General features: G+C 39.3%; 1 protein-coding gene across 1 annotated transcript; it reads left to right on the top strand.

Annotated features, from left to right (window-relative positions):
- The first annotated feature begins 3344 nt into the window (after positions 1–3344).
- Yipf5 (Yip1 domain family member 5) lies at positions 3345–15561 on the top strand. The gene is made up of 6 exons (XM_051163261.1): positions 3345–3477; positions 3883–4002; positions 10440–10615; positions 11767–11912; positions 14208–14389; positions 15239–15561. The coding sequence occupies exons 2-6, from the start codon at positions 3893–3895 to the stop codon at positions 15399–15401; spliced, it is 777 nt and encodes a 258-aa protein (XP_051019218.1). The 5' UTR covers positions 3345–3477; positions 3883–3892; the 3' UTR covers positions 15402–15561.
- Positions 15562–19680: the final 4119 nt, after the last annotated feature.

The raw sequence follows: 19680 nt of genomic DNA, 5'->3' as shown, positions 1-19680 counted from the left end.
GCTCAGCAAATCTGGGCTAGTCTCCGGGGAGCCTCTCAAAATTTGAACATGATATTGAAACATTTAATTTTAGGCAGCCATAAGAGGAGTTGTTAATTTAGTGCAGATATCAATTGGGAATTAACGGGAAGAATATTTAGAGAGAGAGATACAAGGAAATTAAGGCTATTTTTTTACATACAGGGGAAGGGATGGCCAAGGTATGTGTAGAGACCTGAGGACAGCTTTTAGAATCTGTTTCCTTCCACCACACAGATGCTAGATATAGAACTCAGGTCATCTGACCTGGCAGCAAGTGCCTTACTCTACTGAGCCATCTCACAAACTAAGAAATGCTACTTATAAACCTTAAAGAAAATACTTTTTAAAATTAAATATTTCTAAGCTCAAATTTCAGCAACGTTCAAGAACTATTTATACTCCTTTCCAGGGAGGGGAAAAATGACCATCTTAGACAGTAAGGGATTTATGGTCTTCATTAGATTGTGCAAAGTTAGGAATACAGAAGAGTAAAAAGCACCCTGACTGCTTAATGTAAAACAAAAATGCTAAAATGTGTTTGCCTGTTACTCCCAGAACCAAATGTGCACTTTAATGAAAATCCTAAGTTCCTAAGTTTAACTTCACAAGGCTCTGATTGTTTTAAAGTAAAATAATTTCAAATAAGGAAGACTTCAGCTAGCTTTATAATAAGTGATCTTATTAATGTCAGAATCTACACACATAGAAAGCAGTATGGGTTAGGTTGCAGGGATCAGGAACCAGAGAAAGGGCGTGGATGGTGATGGAGCCCAAACAGAATGCCAGGAACCAGGCACCGGACACCAGACTGAAGGGGCAGCTCTAATTTCATTGCGCAGTGTATAAGCCTTTAAAGGACTGAAGGGCCAATCCGACCACTCCATGACAGCCCCAAGCACTAAGGCTGGTGCAGCTCTGAGGAAATGTTAGGGTGCAAGGTCACCTCAGGAGACTTTCATAGAGAGGGGGGAAGCAGTCACCACCCTAGCCTCGGATCCATTTTGAGACGTCACTAGTGTGCTAGGAGTCCCCAGTGGATCAACACTGTGTGCAGTGGAGCAGGACCCTTTGAGGAGCCTTAGGAGGCGCAGATGCTTCAGTCACCATTCCCTGTGGGACTTCACAAGGCTTACCTCAACACATCCCCCACACTAGGTGACCATGACTTTTCCCTCCAAGGGAGAAAATAAAAAGGAAAAACATGCCTCTTTTTTTTTTTTCTAAGTTTGAATCTTAAAAGTCAGCTAAGTGGAAAAAATACACAGATTATTTGTGCTTAAGAGCTTGTACTTTGTTGTTGTTTGTTGTTTTGAGACAGGGTTTCTCTGTGTAGCCTTGGCTGTCCCGGACTCACTTTGTAGACCAGGTTGGTCTAGAATTCACAGCGATCTGCCTGCCTCTGTTTTCCCCAGTGCTGCGATTACAGAAGCGTGACACCACACCTGGCTAGAATTCATCCACTAGCATTTCCTTTCAGCAAGCCTATGCTCATTTACAGTTCAACCACCTCTCACTTTTGTTTCAGAAACTGACAAACTCTTATTTTAGCATTTGCCTTCAGCATGCATCGGACCTCCTTCAAACCCAATGGAGGAATTTACTCAATACCAAATAGCAGACAAGACTGCCAAAGTACAGCCTAGCGACTCCACTTGTGTGGAATTTCCTCAACAGGATAACTGTCTTGGTAATCCTGACAACAAACAGACAGGGGCATGGATATACAGTCAAAAGAAAAAACACAAACAAAACCGAGAGACGTTATTGCTCATCTGACAATGTGTATAGGACAAGGCTTGGTCTATATGTGGGTAAAGATATACAGTGAGACTACTGGGCTGTGTTGTGGATTCACGTGTGTCCTCACAAAGAGGTATGCTAATGCCCCTGTTCCCAGGGTAAGAATGTAACTTGGAAGAAGCAATCAAGTTAAAACGCTGTCATTAATGCCTTCACATAATATGAACAGTTGGCATTATAAAAGCAAATCCGGACAAACCCAGACCTGCAATGAAGGAGGTCTGTGGGGACAAACAAGCAGGATCCGATGTGAAGATGAGGAGAGGGTTTGGAATGAGGTGCTTATAAAATACATTTCCAAACCGAGTAATGCTGAGACCCGCAGGGCCCACTAGAACCTGGGAGACAGGTATGTGCAGATCCCTCCCTAAAGGGAAGCCACCCTGTAAACCTTCATTTTTAAACTTAAGGACTTTAAAGACGAGAAAATAGTTTTTGGCCAAGCTACTCAACTTGTGGTACTCTGTTAGGGAGCAGACTAGGAAAGTCATGCAGGCTGAACACTTTCACTTCAAACTGTCTACTCTTTTTCCTTTCATCAAGTTCCAAGAAATGGGAACTTTCATGAAATGTTTCTGCTTACCAATATAGCCTATACAAATTACAACAAAGGCATGACTGTGACAGTACAGGAGCCAGAGCAACTAGGATGCTGTTCTTTAAAACTGCTCGTGTGCCCTTTTAAATTTTTCAAACGTTTCTTTCTGAGGACTCGGGGAGTGGTTTTATGTAACAGAGATACGACATTTGAGGTAGACTTTAACATATATATTGAAACAATATGTCCGTATACATACGCATATATGTATATATAACTATGCTATAATATCTCAGCTAATTCAATATCGTAAACCAACGCACTCATTGCTCAAACAATAAATATTACTTCTTCGGCCGAAAAATGAGACTGCCACGTTTTTTTCGATTAAATATTTGGAACTTTTGTGTAATGCACCCTGTAATGCAAGAGAATCATATTGGCATTAAACGAGACAGTGTGAGTAGCAAGCCTTAGGCAGTTCACACAGTTTAAACTTGGCATAGGACCGTCCTCTTCCATTTTTCTCATTAAATATACTCACAGTAACAGTTGCTAATGCGTATCCCTTAGTATTTACTGGTGACAGACACTAAATTTCCAGCCGCTGACACAGAATGAACTATGACTAAACTATAAAAGCAAAGCCATTAGGCTGAAGCGACTAGATATTAATAAATATAAAATCCTCAGTGCAGCTCCTGAATCAAGGAGTCCAGAGACTCTGAGGCACTGCCTCATCCCCCAACATTACCGCGCTTCCTCCTCACTAAGACCTGGGAGAACTACTCCCTCCTACCCAGCTAACCCGCTTGCGCACTGGTGCCTCCACAGCACTTTCCCAGTTCCCTATTGGTCCGTAACCGGACGAATCAGTCAACACTGCCTATCGCTAAGTCCCGCCCCCACCGGCCACACACACTCACCACCCCGAGGGAGTTCAACCAAACCCGGCTGCGCAAAAAAGCCTGCTAATACGCCTGCGCGGGAGGACGTACCCCGGAAGCAGTTCATTGGCCTGTGACACGTAGCAACAGGGCCACTGCGGGTTCTGGAACTGAGTTTGGGGGTGTTACTAGGGGCCTCCGGAGCTGCAGCCGCCGCCGCTGGAGCGTTTGGTGAGTGCTCCGGGCCCGTGTTCCCTTTTCGGCTTCTGGCAACAGCTGTGCAGGCCGGCTGCCTGGTCTGTCTGCGTGGGCTGTGCTCTTTCCCTCAACTCCCCCACCCCCCATCCCCAAAGACCCTGTGCTGCGCGGCCCCTATTTTATATATAGGTGAAGCGGCGCCTCCACGAGTCGTCAACCCCTAAGGTCTGTCAGTTCCCCGGTATTGAGATGTCTTCTTGGACCTCAACTCTCCCCACCCCACCCCCACCCCAAGTCCACTTCCAGATCCTGAGCCCAGTTAAAGAGATGTGTTTTGTCTTCTTTGGGTATTTCCTTACGCAAAGGACCACAGACAAACCCAATAGGAAGGACCTTGGGGGTGTAATCAGTGTTTGCCATCTCTCTCCTCTGTTGCAGATCGTTTGCCATGTCAGGCTTTGATAACTTAAACAGCGGTTTCTACCAGACAAGTTACAGCATCGACGAGCAATCTCAGCCGTCCTATGACTATGCAGGGAGTGGAGGACCCTACAGCAAGTAACTTTTCCACTTTGGCAATCTACATAGTCTGTTATTCATGGACGAATGTGTTTAGCATGCCCTCTTCTGCCTTTAAAAAAATGAATATGTGGACTTGTTCGCATTCAGAGATGTGGTTTATTGTCATTTTTCTTGGCCTGGAGAGATGTGACATTTGGTTTGAGTTTGAAGGGGTTACCCTATTTCTGATTTATCTTCTGAAAACAAAACAAAACAAACTTTAGTGGGCCAAAAAGGCATAAGTACCTTTGTTGAAATAATGTTTACAAACGGTCTGGATGGGTGCCCCAGCAAGCTAGAACATAAGGCTGTTTATTCACTAAAAATTAAAGTTGTTTTTTGTTTGTTTTTATTTTTTTAATAGCCTATTTGGTAGGTAAGTCAGTCTGACTTTCAAACTTTATCAGCAGATACTGAAAGAGCTCAATGACACAGGTTAACAAAGTAAGCTCCCCGTTCTGAGTCCTCAGGTGACTTCTGTATGGCTGTTGATAGTCATCTTTATTTCTCTGTCTACTGAAGTACTGTGGTTAGTACCAAAGCAGTTATCAGTTTCAGGTTGAAGAGGAGAACTCAAAGACTTCAGGCTCTGAACTGTTAAAAATAAGATCATCTATTATTATCCAGGCTTTGGAATACTTTGAATTTTTTTTCTTTTAGGCAGCATGTCTCTAGTCTCGTAGAGCAGTGAGGTAAATCTTCCCGGCCTCCCTCATGAATGGAGGAGTTGCTTGTGCTTTCCCTTTTCCAAATGGCCTCGTATCTTTCTGAGATGAGAGCCTTACAGAAGCGATGAGCCTGTTTTCCAGCAAGGCATGGATACATTCATACGTACTCATGTAAATGTGCACCTAGCTTCATACAGTTTATGCTTCATCTGTGTACATCTGTAGATCTTGACTGCAAATTTCATGATGGCTGTTCTGAGACAACCCAAAGGAAAGCTACGAATTCAACCAGGCTGTGCAATGCCAGCACTACTAGAATGTGTTTACATTAGTGTATGTAACTGACTGTGCTAAAGCTTTTTTAAACACGAAGGAAATTCAGGCTAACTTTTCTATAACCCATAGATTATTAAATATACTTAATTTGAGACATATACATACACACACATATATATATGTATACATATTTAATATATACATATACCTTCCAACTTAACCTGTTGAATGAAAGGAGTATATAAAACTACCCTCTATGAATTAGAATTTTTTTCTGGTAGGCTCTCAACTGTATACCAGTGACAGTTTATTTCTTCTGAATCAGTTATTCAGGCAGAATTAGAAAAATCAACGCAGAAAATGTTTTTCATTTATCAAAAAAAATTTTTTAGTTAGAATGTTGTGTACTTGAGAACAAATGAATGTAGGTTTGATCAGAATCCATCTGGAAAATCCCTAAACAACAGAACCTTGAAGAGCCTGACACTATATGCCAGCCTCTTGACAAAATTTTTGACCAAATAATCTTCTGTCTTTAGACTAATTAGACAGTTTCTATTTAGTATGTAATTTCCTTGCTTAATCTCTTTTTAAGTTTGTATCCTGACCATGTTTTTGTAACCTAAATTGTGTGGCTTGTCCTTTCATTACACCAACTGTGATCTGATGTTTCTCTTCCACAGAGCAGTTCTGTACAAACCCTATTGCTGCGTGCTCCCCTGCTTCCATGCTAACCATCTCACACACCAGTAAGCATTGCTTGACACTAGTAGAGACATTTTACACATCCATAGCTGTCAGCTAGCACACACAGGTTTATGAATCATGCTTGAGAAAACAAAAGGTATGATGCAGCAGCAACAATTGGTGTGAGTTTCCAAAGCTTTATTAAACACTTAGATTCATTTGCTTCTGTATGTACGTGCAAGTAGATCTGCCACCTGCTTATATTTTAAATATTATCTCAGCTTACCAACTCATGTTTTATTTGCTTTGCTAACTTGTTAGCAAAACCAGTGATTCCTTTGCCAGTTAGGGAAAATAGAAGTTCATATAGCATAATGTCTTGACTTTAATCCTTATTGTCCTGCGGGTGCCTTATGAGGTCAGCTTTAACATTTTATAGGTTCCTGTTCATTGTATTTCACTATGTCATCTGCGTAGATGCCATATCATTTTCTAGATATGCCCCTAAAATATATGTTAATTCCAGTCACTTATCTTTAAGAAACTGAGAGCTGTTATGGTTTTACCTTTAACTTATTTAATAATATTCTATGAGACATTTTTATGACCATAAATAGACAACCAGTGTTGAGGTTTATCTTTGCTGTTGATACACAGAACTTACGAAAGTGGTGATTTAGCTTGCCTGCTATGAAAGCGTTGCTGTGAAAATCTTGCATGCCACAACACAGTTTAATTTGTGACTCAATTTTTCAGAACAGGTCCGGACAGGGCAGGTGAATAGCAAAGTCCCTGCATTTGGAAGATGGGCTGACACTCCTGTCTTTGAAACTGTTGTTGCCCATAGTGCTTCTAGTTGACTTGTTTGTTTTGTTTTCCAGACAGGGTCTCTCTGTGTAGCCCTGGCTGTCCTGGACTCACTTTGTAGACCAGGCTGTCCTTGAACTCACAGCGATCTACCTGCCCCTGCCTCCCAAGTGCTAGGACTATAGGCGTGCACCACAGCACCTGGCTGTACCTCTTGTGTGTAACCAGTGGTATTCACTGTGAGCTCCAAACTCTCCAGGATTATTGAGATTTTTTTTTAGAGATCTTCTAAATTCAGAAATAGTTTCCATAGCAATATTAAAGCATTTGTATCTTTCAAGTATGTTAACTTTTACAGTTACGTTGCAAAACTAATGTTTGTAAGACTTCTCGCACCTGAGTCCGAATTAAGGCACCAATGTATTTGTTCTTGCTGTATTCTTGGAAGGTGGAGTAAGGTGGCTTCATGTAAAGATTCCTCCAATGAAGCAGGAAGAATTGTGGCTGTGAATTCAATCCTGACACTTTGAGATATATCTCTTTAATAGTCTGTGTCACACATCACTTCTCTTCCACACTGAGACTACACTACACACATTGGTAGCTGAGCCACTTGCCTTTCAGGGAGACCATATTTATTTGAAACAATGGGCACACTGTAGTTAGTCAGAATTCAACTATTTCACAGACAATGTATCAAAAATTAGTGAACCTTTTATTTCAAGGAAAGCAGCTGCAGTATTTGTCACTAGTGGTCAGTTTCAAATTTTTAGACAAAATTGACACTTTTCAGAAAACTTGTGTTCATCATCAATAGCTTCCTAGCAATCCAACATTTTTTCCCCTGATGAAATTAGGGGCAATTTTAACAAATGTGATTGTCTAATGTTTAGAATAGGATATATCAATATTTGAAAGATACGTATGAAACATTTTAAGTGGCAAATAATGTTACAAAATTATATGTGAGAGGTGGACCCATTTAAAATGAAAGACACTTCAATATTCTTTAGTAACTAGAGCATAAAAAGTTGATTGCTGCTGTCTGGAGTTTATGTTGAATCATAAAAAGCTGCCGTTTTGTTTTGAGTATATGTAGCATTAAACATATTCTTGGCCAGATGTTTTGGTTCACACCTATAGCCCCAGCACTCAAGAGGCAGGTGGATCTCTGAGTTCAAAGCCAGCCAGAGCTACAAAGGGATCTTGTCATTCATACACGACCCCCCCCCACCACCACACCACACCACACATATATGTGTGTGTATTTTTTTTTTTAATACAAGACTGAAAGAATACTATAATTCTCAGTTTTCGAGCCATATCTAGTCTGCAACACTAGATTTTCTTCTACTTTAACTGAAACAGTAAATCATAGCACACTGAATGCAAAGTTAAATTAAAGAATCAAACTATACAATTTAACTTTTCTTAGTAATTCTATTATAACTAGTTTTGTCATAAAGTGCAATATGTTTCATGTTACTGTAAATGAATTAATATTTTAAATATCTAGTTTCCTTATAGTAAATATTGATAGTTAATAACTCATAAAAACACTTTGGATTTCCAGTAGATTTTAAGACTATAAAGGGGCTCTAAGATGAAAGCGTTTTAGAACTGCTAGCTCTACTGTGCTCTCTGATTTTCTTTTGTATTCCCCCTTTTCTCCCTTTCCCTTCTTTCCTTTCAAGAATAAATTTTATTTAGTCAGCTTATAGAAACCTCTGTATGGAGTGATGCTTGTGATGCCATGGACCTGATAAATGCTACCAGATCAACACAGCAGCATAGAATCCTAAGTCAGGAAAAGAGAATTGCTATCTTTGCTCAACTAGCTAACCCTGATGAAGGTTGTTTTTGTGTAAGTGGGTGTGCACATAAGAAGAAATCAGTCATTTATTTAGAAAAGCTGGGAAACTGCATGTACAGAACATGATTTTTAAGCAGTCTGTGTAAAGATGGGTTTTGAAGTGGTGCTTTTTAGTCAGTACGAGTGGATGGCCAGCCGGGCATGGTGGCGCATGGCTTTAATCCCAGCATTTGGGAGGCAGATCTCTGTGAGTTCGAGGACAACCTGGTCTATAAAGTGAGTCCAGGACAGCCAAGGCTACACAGAGAAACCCTGTCTCAATAAACTTAAAAAAAGAAAAAAGAGTTGATGAGTTGATGGCCAACAGCAAAAGGCTACACAAATGAACCCTGTTGTGAGCTGAGGACCACTGCAGTTAACTAACCTAGCACTGCAGTATCACATCGTTTTAATCCATATTTCAGTTTGCATATCTTTATAGTGAGGGCAATAGTAGACCCACTTCATGGGTTGTAGTTAGAAATACACAGTTCACATTAAACACTTGCAAAACAGTGCTTTTCACATACAACATTGAAAGGGCATGCTTAGGACTTTGCAGTAGTTGAGATTCACTTCTGTATTGAACTAGTTAGCCCATTGATTTTTCAATTTTAACATTTTTTATGAAACTTTTGTTACAGTTATACAATGTGTATTGGTCATACTGATTTACCACTATCTCTCCAGCTTCTTCTGCCTCCTCGTCATCTCCCTCCCAGCTTCCTGTCCTCTTTTTAATGTTATTAATAGCACCCTGAGCCTCATTAGCACTGCCTTATGCACATGGGTTTCCTCTCCTGGGGTGGGAGCAGACAGCTGCTTTCCTGTAAGGATGAGACCCTAGAGGCCTCTCCCTCAGCCATACTAGAATATTTTACTGCCTTGATCCTGTGCAGGCTTGTTTAGATAGCCACAGCTACTGTCAGCTTATGTTTGCAACAGCCAGGTCACATCCAGAAGCCAGCATTTCACAGCTCTAGTCCCATTCATTCTCTGGCTCTTACATTCTTTCTGTCCCCACTTCTGTGCAGTCCTCTGAGCTTTGAATGGTGGGAGATAGATAGAGATGGTCCATCCACAGCTGAGCGCTCAGTGTTACTTGCACTTGGCACTTTGACTAGTACTATTAAAATCTCTCAAAGGACTTTGGATAACTAAACATTTACTATTGCTTTGGTATTTTTAATTTAGGTAATTAATTTAAAGTTAGGTTCACTTTTAAAATCTCAAGTTTAATGGCTGTCATTACATTTTTGCGTTTCTTAAACAGACCAGAAGTAATAAAAAATAAGTAGGCTCTCATTTTAAAAATCTTTAACATAGGTATTTTAATTTCATACAACTTACTGCATAATACTAGTCCACTGAAACACTAAACATAATGGCGAGACAGGTATTTATGACAGGGTCAATGCAGTCCTCTTCCCTCTCAGCCACTTAAATGGCAAAGTAAAGTGTTCTGCTTGAAGACTCGGGACTTGGTGTGAATCCAATGAGGCAGTAAGTGTACAATCACTTTGAAAACTTTAAAACACAATTTAAGTACAAGATGGTCTTAGAGTGTTTTGTATTCAGAAAGACTGTTTTGTATTTCACAAAGAACAAGCTTGCCTTTTTGTTTTGTCTTTTTTTTTCTCCCAGTTTGAAATTGATGTTTTTTACTGAGGTCTTCTCATATGCAAACTCTACCATACTATGGTGTATACAGAAAAATAGTGATTCCATGGGTATCCAGATGATGCAAAATATAGCCAAGTCTATCACTTCAAACCTTCATGCAGGATACATTTATTTCAGAATATATTGTAACACACTTTCTGTGTCACTAAGGGAAGAAAACCATCCTGACATAAGTTATTTGCAGGTCCTCTGGCCTTCAACAATGTGGCCATTAGTGTGATTGTGTACTGACATGTAAATGTGGTGGCAACAGGACTCTTAAGAACACCCTTCTCACCAGAGATGGTCAGCTGTCACTCATGGTGTCAGCACCATGTCTTTATGGGTATCCTGGAAAGAGGTTTGGAAATGACTAAGCATTCTTACGTTGTCAAGAAAAACAACAAAAAGGAATCTAGGAATACCAGTTGTCAGTTGGTTAAAATACTGAGAATACAACTTTACCATTCTTTGCTTTACAGGCAGTATGCTGGCTATGACTACTCGCAGCAAGGCCGATTTGTCCCTCCAGACATGATGCAGCCACAGCAGACATACACTGGGCAGATTTACCAGCCAACGCAGGCCTATCCCCCTTCAGCTACACCTCAGTCATTCTATGGAGACAGCTTTGAGGAGGAGCCACCTTTGTTAGAAGGTAGGATGGGATGGTAGAGGTTGAATGCCCCATCTGAAAAGAATGAGGCCAGAAATGTTTTCCATTTTAAAGTAGTTTGACTTTTCCAATATCTTCCTAGACTCCACCTGCTTAGCATCCTTAGTTGGAAAGTCTGAAATGCTACCCACCCCCTTTGTTTTTCCTCAAGACAGGATCTCACTGTGAAACCTAGGCTGGCCTCAAACTTGTAGCAGTCCTCCTGCCTCAGCCTTACAAATGCTAGGATTATAGATGTGAAGTCATCATACTTAGCTTAAAACACTTTGAATATTATATCTGTCTTAAAAGCTTTGAATTTCAGAGCATTTTAGATTTTGGATTTTGAGACTAGACATATTCAGCATATTCTCTGATCTCTAGCCAATCAGTGGAAACAAATCCTAAATTGGAGATGATGTCTTTTCTTATGAAGAACAGTGGGGAGCCTTCAGACAGTAACTTATTTAGAAGAGAGTTTATATTGGGTCAGGAGGGACCATTTCTTTGAGTAAATAATACATAAATAGGGTAATGTGAGCATCTACTTTTATTTCAGATCATTAATTAAATTCTGCCTTTGGATGTTATGAAAGCAAATAACATTGTATTTATATTTCTATGTGGAAATAAACTAATAGAACTCTTGATTGCATAAAAATATGGTGGTTCTCAAATTACACTCCAGAAATCTGAACACAGATGCATAGAGCCATAATTACATGTAATTTCATGGGTACATGGTATTCCTGAAGCCCCGGGTAAAGAATCCCTTCTGTTCAGCCTTGTTCACATGTTCCTTTACTGTAGGAGGCAGAGGTGGGACTGTTTTGTCTTCCCTTTACACTTTCCAGTGCAGAGGTTAGACATCAATATAAGCCCAGCCTGTAGAATGGTACCGAGGGCTCAGTAAATTATCCTGGACCATTGCTGATGTTCTGTGTGTTTAGTTTTGTGTCTGGTTCAGGCATTGATTCTGGAAAACATCACATCCTAAAATTTGTAAGAAGACTATTTTGAAATGGAAGGAATGGCTATATGTCTCAATCTATGGAGCAATGGACATTCAAATGTAAACTTATAGTAAATTTACATAAACTACTAAAGGCATATCACAAGTTTTAACGGGTTTCCTTATATTCTTATTATCTTAGAGTTGGGCATCAATTTTGACCACATCTGGCAAAAAACACTAACGGTGCTACATCCTCTGAGGGCGGCTGACGGCAGCATCATGAACGAGACTGACTTGGCAGGGCCAGTGGTATTCTGCCTCGCCTTTGGGGCTACGCTGTTACTGGTAAGATTGTCAGCTGTCGGGTAAGATGAAAGAAGATTTCAAATATTCTACCAGAAGACATTTGGAGTCTCAACTCTTTGATAGGTTTAGGGTGTATGGAGTTTCTTGAATTTATACTTATTCCTTGTTTTTCTATCAATATTAAGTGTTGGGCAACATATATAAAAACTTATTTCTTGAGCCAGGTGTAGCAGACAAAGCACTGAGGTAATCAGAGTCTTGGAAAGACTGAATTGTAGGCCAGTCTGGGCTGCATATTGAAACACTGTAGTCCAATTATTAGGGAAAAATAAGAAAATATGAACAGAATTTCTTGTTTTTGTTGTTTTAGAATTTCTTAATTTTAAGAAATTGACTGGTTTTTTTTTAACTGTGTTGTACTTAAAAAATAAAAGAAATAGTGGTTTTCTTTATTTAATCTTGTCTTAGTTTTGTTTATGTTGCTGTGAATAAAATACCTAGAAGATAATGGGGTTAGGTTATCCGAAAGGAGAAATTGTTATTTTAGTGCACTTCTGAGTTATAGTCCACCCATCACTGTTTGGGTGTCAAGATGTCAGAAACATCAAACCGTCTTTTACACACATAGTCAAAAGCAGACAGAAATGGGTGCAGTTGTGCCTGCTGCCCAGCTCACCTTTCCTACTCAGTTGAGAACACAAACCCAGAGGATGCTGTAACCCTCCTTGAGGGACAGTCTTCTTTCACATCAGCATATTCAAGACAGTCCCCCACAAGCATGGCCACAGGCTAGCCTCATCTAGACAGTCCCCCACAAACATGGCCCCCTGGACCTGTGACAGAAGGGGACCTCCTTCCCCACCATATGATCATGAACCGCTACACACAGCTTGTTTGGAAGAAGAAGCAGATACTCGGCTGAACATGGAGTCTTAGACCTATAATCTCAGCATTGTGGAGGCTGAGGCAGGAGGATTGCACCCACTTTTGAGACCAGTCTGGGTTACTGTGAAGCCCTTGATAGGCTGTGTAATAATACTGTGCAAAACTAAGAGTGCGGTGCAAAGTAGAATTTATTACTTAGCACTCTGTTAATTCACTCCTCAGTGAGCTCAGCTTCCTTGGGCTACACAACTTGTGTCAAATATCTACAAGTAGATATGAGTCCAGCAAATGTCTCAAGGATTTTTTTCACTTACACAATCTGTAGAAGCAGTTTCTAGATTTAGTCTTATGTAACAAAATGCTCACCTTTCTCAATCCCCTTTTGGGATTTCTCTGCAGATTTGTTTTTATGAGAGTGTTTTTCATGTGGGTTGACTGGGAAAATTGTTATTTAGCTCATGGTTGCTGTCTGAAAACCATTCAGTGATTTTTATTTTGTTTCATTTTATTTTCAAAAGATAAGGTCTCACTTGTGTAGTCCTGCCTGGCTCTGGAACTCACTATGTAGATCAGGTTGACCTTGAACTCCGAGTTCTGCCTGTCTCTGCCTCTGTCTCCAGAGTGCTTAAAGGTTTTTGCTACCATGTCTAGCTAATATCGTTTATAAGAGCAGCACTTTCAAAGTGTGTGCTTTTGTTTTTAATCAAAAGACTTCAGAAGCCAACACTAAATTTGGAAAGTCCATGAAAAGAAAAACATTCCTTTCCATTGTATTTACCTGTTTTTTTCACCGACTCCCCTGGGCCCTGGATTCCCACTTTTCCTGGATTGTTTCTCCCTTTTTCAGTTGTATGTCAAGCTCAGATGCTACCAAGAAGTACAATAGAATATCTCTGTTGGGAAGTGGTCTATCAAAGTTAAGATTTTAAATTCAGAGTATCTACAGATTGAAGCAAGACAGGGTCCCAGCACTGAGGGAGAAGTGGACATGGCTTCCCCTCCTAACAAAGAAGCTGTCTGCAGTTGCTACCACTTACAAAGGGAGAATTTAGCCTTTTCCAATGGAGTCTCAGTGGGTATATTAACACACTTAGGATACACCCCATGCCCAGGAGTAGTTGTTTTATGGACTTATATGTATGTGTGTTGTATGTTTGTTTGTGTTAAAGAGATTTTAAAGGACATGGAGTTGCATTGATAGGGAGATGGGGAGGATCTTGGAGGATTGGGAGAGAGGAAAAAGTATGATCAGAATATTTTCCAGGAAAGCAAATTTTTTTTTTAATTAAAAAGAAGAATGTGAAACCTGCCTGCTTTGTCCCCTTCCAATATACCGCTGTAGATCTTGATGCTTATGAATTGAGTATTTCATGCGTGTGTCATTTAGTGTAAATAAGGCCCAAATAACACTGCCTCTTCTTTAATCTATTTTCTTCTCTTTTCCCACAGGCTGGCAAAATTCAGTTTGGCTATGTATATGGCATCAGTGCAATTGGGTGCTTAGGAATGTTTTGTTTGTTAAATTTAATGAGTATGACAGGTGTCTCATTTGGTTGTGTGGCAAGTGTCTTGGGGTACTGTCTTCTTCCCATGATCCTGCTGTCCAGCTTTGCAGTTGTATTTTCTTTACAGTAAGTACTGATCTTAAACTCAGATTTAGCTGGCCAGTTCTGTGTAATCGGATTCACTTCACCTCCAGTTTGAGATAAAGTTTTGATCTAGCAAACGTTTATGTTGTGCCTCATGTAGATTTGAACTGTGATGTGTACATTTTGGGTGATGAACAATGAAAATGAGATTTGAAGTCTTCTATATAATCTTGGTTTCACCTTTGATTGAGAGTTTTATTAGTTTTGTGTTTACTAATACCTTAGCAGTATGAAGTGAAAGTTGTGATCATTAAACAATTCATGGGAAAGTTCAGTTCATTCATGTTAGAATTATGTTTTGCCTCCTTGATAGTCTGGTTATATCACTCTTGAAGCAGTTGGACTTGTTGAAAACAGGATTGGAGAACACAAGTGTAGTTGTGGGGAACAGAATGCTGATATAAGTGGAGAGAGGCCCTGAAAGCTATTAAGCATCCTAACTATGCAAAGCCCTTCAGTAAGGTGTCCTGCTCCAGTGCCAGTTGCCGAAGCTGGCAAACAGCTTAAAGAAGCAAGATAATTACACTGTTTACATTAAATGATTGAGCATTCATGAAGTCACTACGCAAGTACATTGCTGCATTTGACAAAATAATCTTATTTCTTTATGTGGGTTTTCAAATGTCTTGAGGCTTATCTGTTGCTCTCCAACTGCTAAGCCCTGCAGTTTGCACAAATACATAATCTGTAGTAGTGTGGTACTGTATTTGTTACCTCTTCCGCAAAGCAATGGGTTAACAATTTGTTGCCTTAGAGTGGTGTATAGTTTTGGTTTAGTTTGGTTTTTAATATCTAATCTTTCTTATCTTTCCCTTTTTTCTCCTGCTGCAGAGGAATGGTAGGAATTCTTCTCACTGCCACGATCATTGGATGGTGTAGTTTTTCTGCTTCCAAAATTTTTATTTCTGCATTAGCCATGGATGGACAACAACTGTTAGTGGCATATCCTTGTGCTTTGTTGTATGGCGTCTTTGCCCTGATCTCCGTCTTTTGAACTGATCTTGTCTGGGATATGGATATCCATGGGCTGAATTCACAAAAAGGACCTTGGACTCTTCAAATTGGACCAGCAAACTACTACAGTGCAGCTCATGTCGCTTCCCAGTAGCCTGGAAGCAACAAAAGTAGACGACTCTTTGTTCATTTGTACGGGACAGTTGAAAACGATGTGGAGTCACCTGAGTCGACTCTCTCTGACTGATTGTGCTCCTACAGCTAAGGATTATGATGGCTTTCCTCATCCTGCAGCCTTTGACAGGCAACTCTTTTCCTTACAAATGATATTAGAATGTTTTTGATAGATTTTTACCTACAGGGAAACCAAAAACAAAGCTCATAATCTTTCTCAGACACAATCCAGTTATAGTAAATAAGAAATAAGTCTTACTGCAGAAATACTTTGCGAAGGAATTAGGAAAGAAAATACTTGCTGTATCCTCAAGTTAAGTGCACTGAAGTAAAACTAAACAAAACAAACTCCCAACGCAGAGCTTTTTGAATTTGGACTTCAAATAGTTGACATTCCTATAAATTGTCTTACGACATCTGTGCTGAAATTCAGAGATAGAAGCTGCTCACAATCTACCTTATGGTAGAGATGAAATGTGAACACCTGTTTAGACATTAGTGTCAACTCAATCTGAACTGGCCACATGAATGCTTAGTTCTGTCTCCACATGCCCCATGAGCAAGAAATCACTAACTTTTTTTGAGGAAAAAAATATTTAAAATTTTACAATTCCAGTATTCCAGTTATCAATGTATAGTGCATTCAATGCTTATTAAAATTTTCCCAATTAACTGTGCTCTTGAGTTTACTTTCTCTAAATTACTGTTCTCTGTCTTGTTTTCATTTGGGTTTGATTTTGACTCCTGATTTAAACTCAGTCTTAAAAATAGAAGTAATCTAGTGTAGAATCAGGCAAAAATGAAGTGAAAAAACAGTTTATTGAGTAACAGTGTTCCTTCCTGACTTTAAATTCACTTGGTTTGTACCATTATGCCATCTGGTGAACACATCCTTAGGAAAATGCTATATATCTTGTGTGTGAACTCCTCTCAGATTCAGGACAATACTCAGTAATAGTTATGAGCATGGATGGGATGGAAAATAAAGCCTGACCTTTCTATGAGAAGAGACCAGCAGCCAAAAGAAAAATGCCAAACTAATATGTTAATGCTATTTCTTTTAGAGTATATTTTCAAGGAGAAAAGGAGCATCATATCCATGATTTTCTTCCTTTATTCTTGGTATTCTGGGTTTACATATTGGTGGTAAGTTTCAGGCTACACTTTCATACTTAACAAATTGCTTATGAAGCATGTCTCTAGTTTTTGCTAGTACCTTCCCCCCTTCTCTGGTTTGTTTGTTTGATTTTGGAGAGTGAGTGGTTGAGGTAAGATGTCATGTAGCCAACCCAGGCTGGCTCTGAATACCTGACACTCATTTTCAGTTTATGTTGTTCTTATTGAGGCAACTTTGTGAATGCCACCTGGTAATGCACCACACTTTGTGAATAGGGAAGATGGTGCTTGACAAATGATCACATATTTGGGTATATTTAACCCATTGTTACCCAATGCCCCAGATAAATCTAATTTTATTATTTGTTGCTTCCTCTCATCAAAATGTTGTATTTAAGTCACTGTATGGTTTTATGGTAGTGGTGTTGGCTATGTTTTATGTAAATATTTGTATGCTGCTGGCATAGTTTATTACCATGCTCACTCAACAAAATAGTTACCAACATATGAAGCAATTTAATATTTAATTTTCTGTAAAAATGGCTACATAGTGTAATTGCATCTGATATGGAGTTTAATTTTGAAATGTGATTGGCTACTCTATAAGTAAAAATCAACATAATGTGCCCATGTTTATATGTACAGTCTGATAGAGCATGTCTCAAAGGTGTCGTGTGGCAGTGTTTCTGTTGAACACTCAGCTTAAGGTTCACCTACTGAATGATTAAAAGCCACTCTGAGGGTGACAGAGGATACATTTCATGCCTCACTCTTGGTACTGTAATCTGTGAGTGAGCTAGTCAGTCTGTGTGCACTGCTGAGTGCTCTGTGTGCATGCCAAGCTTGTATTTTACATGTGGGTGGTTAACTGTGCCTATGGTCTAATTGCATATTTTACATCAGTGCTGTAGTTCTGTGTTGCTTACTGTTTTCAAGAGGCATACTAGGTTTGTAGACATTGTTCATGTGCAGACATAAAGCTCTGCTCATCTTTTGAAATCAGAGTATCTATAAAATGATGGGTTTCATAATAACGTTTTTGTACACTTATTTAAGGAATTTTGTTACAAATGAAATCGTCTCTTTTGTAGGTAAATAGAGAGAACCGGAAATCATCATGTTAGATGAAATAAGCAATACCCAGAAGGAAAAATAACAGATGTTTTAGGTTGAAGAAAAGAGTGAAGAGGGACACTTGTAGGGAACAAAGAGACCGCTGGGAAAGATTATAAACAGCTAGGTGCTATAATGGCAATGAATAGGAAAGACCTTTGAAGTTTGTTTCTTTTTTTCTCGTTTTTGACTGGATCTTACAAAGGATTACAGGCCTGCGCCATCTGGTTAAAAATTCATAAATCTTAGGAGACTGTCATTGGATACTGAAATATAGTAGATTTTTGAAGATTGTTTCTAATGACAAGAATTTGAGTAGACTGAAAATTATACTATATAATTGGTATTTCCTACACATGTATTCTTCTTAGAACTCATAGTTGTACTGAACTATGCTCCAAAGCCAAGTAAAGTCAGTGTCTTACTATTCTATTGTCTTGACAAAGTGCCAGAACCAAGACAAGTTAGAGTCCATGACCATCACAGCAGGGAACATAGCATCAGGCAAGTAGGCATGGCAGTGGAGCAGTAACTGAGAGCTTAATCATAAGTAGGAGACACAGCAAAACTGGGAATGGTATGGGCTTTGGAACCTCAAAGCTCAACTCCAGTGACACATCTCCGCAAGGCTACATTTGCTAATCCTTCCTCAACAGTTCCACCACTGGGGTCCAAGTGTTCAAACATATGAGACTGGTGGCCATTCTCAGTTAAGCCACCCGAGTCCATTGCCTTTAAAATTATTCCAATATGTTTACAATATAGTGCCTACTCAAAAGGACACTTCCAGTTCTGAAATTACATCATCTTCTCCTGTACAGATTTTTAAAAATTAGACCTTTGATCAAAAGAGGAATTGTAGAAGTTAAATATTTGCATAAATACTGAGCCAACAACAAAGTGTCAAAAACTGGGACCGTATTTGGAGATTTCTCTTGCCAACAAAGACAGCCAACAGATCTACTAGAGCAAAGCTCCACATTCAACCTGTCCTGTTCGTTTTCAAGAAGCCTAGATAAGGCCTAGTCTCACAGCTCTGCTCTAGGCAGTTACTTCCTTTCTACTGTCCATGAAGGATTCATCGTATTCTTTAGCACCAAACCAGACGCAGAAGCTAGAATTGAACTGCTTTTCTCTCTCTTGCTTGGGATTTACTCACTAATAAATCTCTTAGAATTAGGCAATGGGGAGATTGAACTTTTACTTATTCAATGAATGGTTTCTAAGGGTTGGCAGAGTCCTGAATCAAAAGTGTAATTAACAAGTGTCTCTGAATGGTACCAAAAAGTCCCTGAAGCATGGGCTCCGGCGGCTCTTGCATCCCAGGTAGAGATAATTCTCCTGGCCTATGCATAAAGTCCCCATCCAATTAGTGAGAACATCATCTGCTGATGGAGCACAATGTCCTGTGTTTGTGCAAATACATTAAAATAATTATTTACTCAAATGAGGACTAATGAAACACAGAGCTGTTCTCCTAATTTAAAAGCACACTTTCTTGAGCACATTAGGTTCTAAAAATCAGGTATTTCATTTTTTTGAGCATAACTAATTAGGCTTACCTTGCATAAATAAATTTACTCTATTTCTGAAGCTCACACTGAATCTGCAGAAAGCTTGCTGAGTAAAAAATTATGTGTCAAAGTCTTTTCATACTTGTGGCATACAGAATAAAGAAACGAGAAAATGAAGTATTCGCAGAAAATATTTTATGTGCCTATAATTTTTCCTTTTTATCTAGTTGAAATATTCTGGTTCTCCTAAAAGTAGAGAAAACAACATTAATACTTTTCAAAGTTAAAATGCTGTTCTGAAAATGTCTGGCAAATGTAATGATGTGTTTGTAGTTTTCAGTTTTATGGTCCTTGATAGGATTGAAGACTTGATAGTCTTCTTACTTTAGACCATTAGTAGCT

Source organism: Acomys russatus, chromosome 20, assembly GCF_903995435.1.
Source record: "Acomys russatus chromosome 20, mAcoRus1.1, whole genome shotgun sequence".
NCBI lineage: Eukaryota > Metazoa > Chordata > Mammalia > Rodentia > Muridae > Acomys > Acomys russatus.
This window is presented reverse-complemented; position numbering and strand designations above follow the sequence as displayed.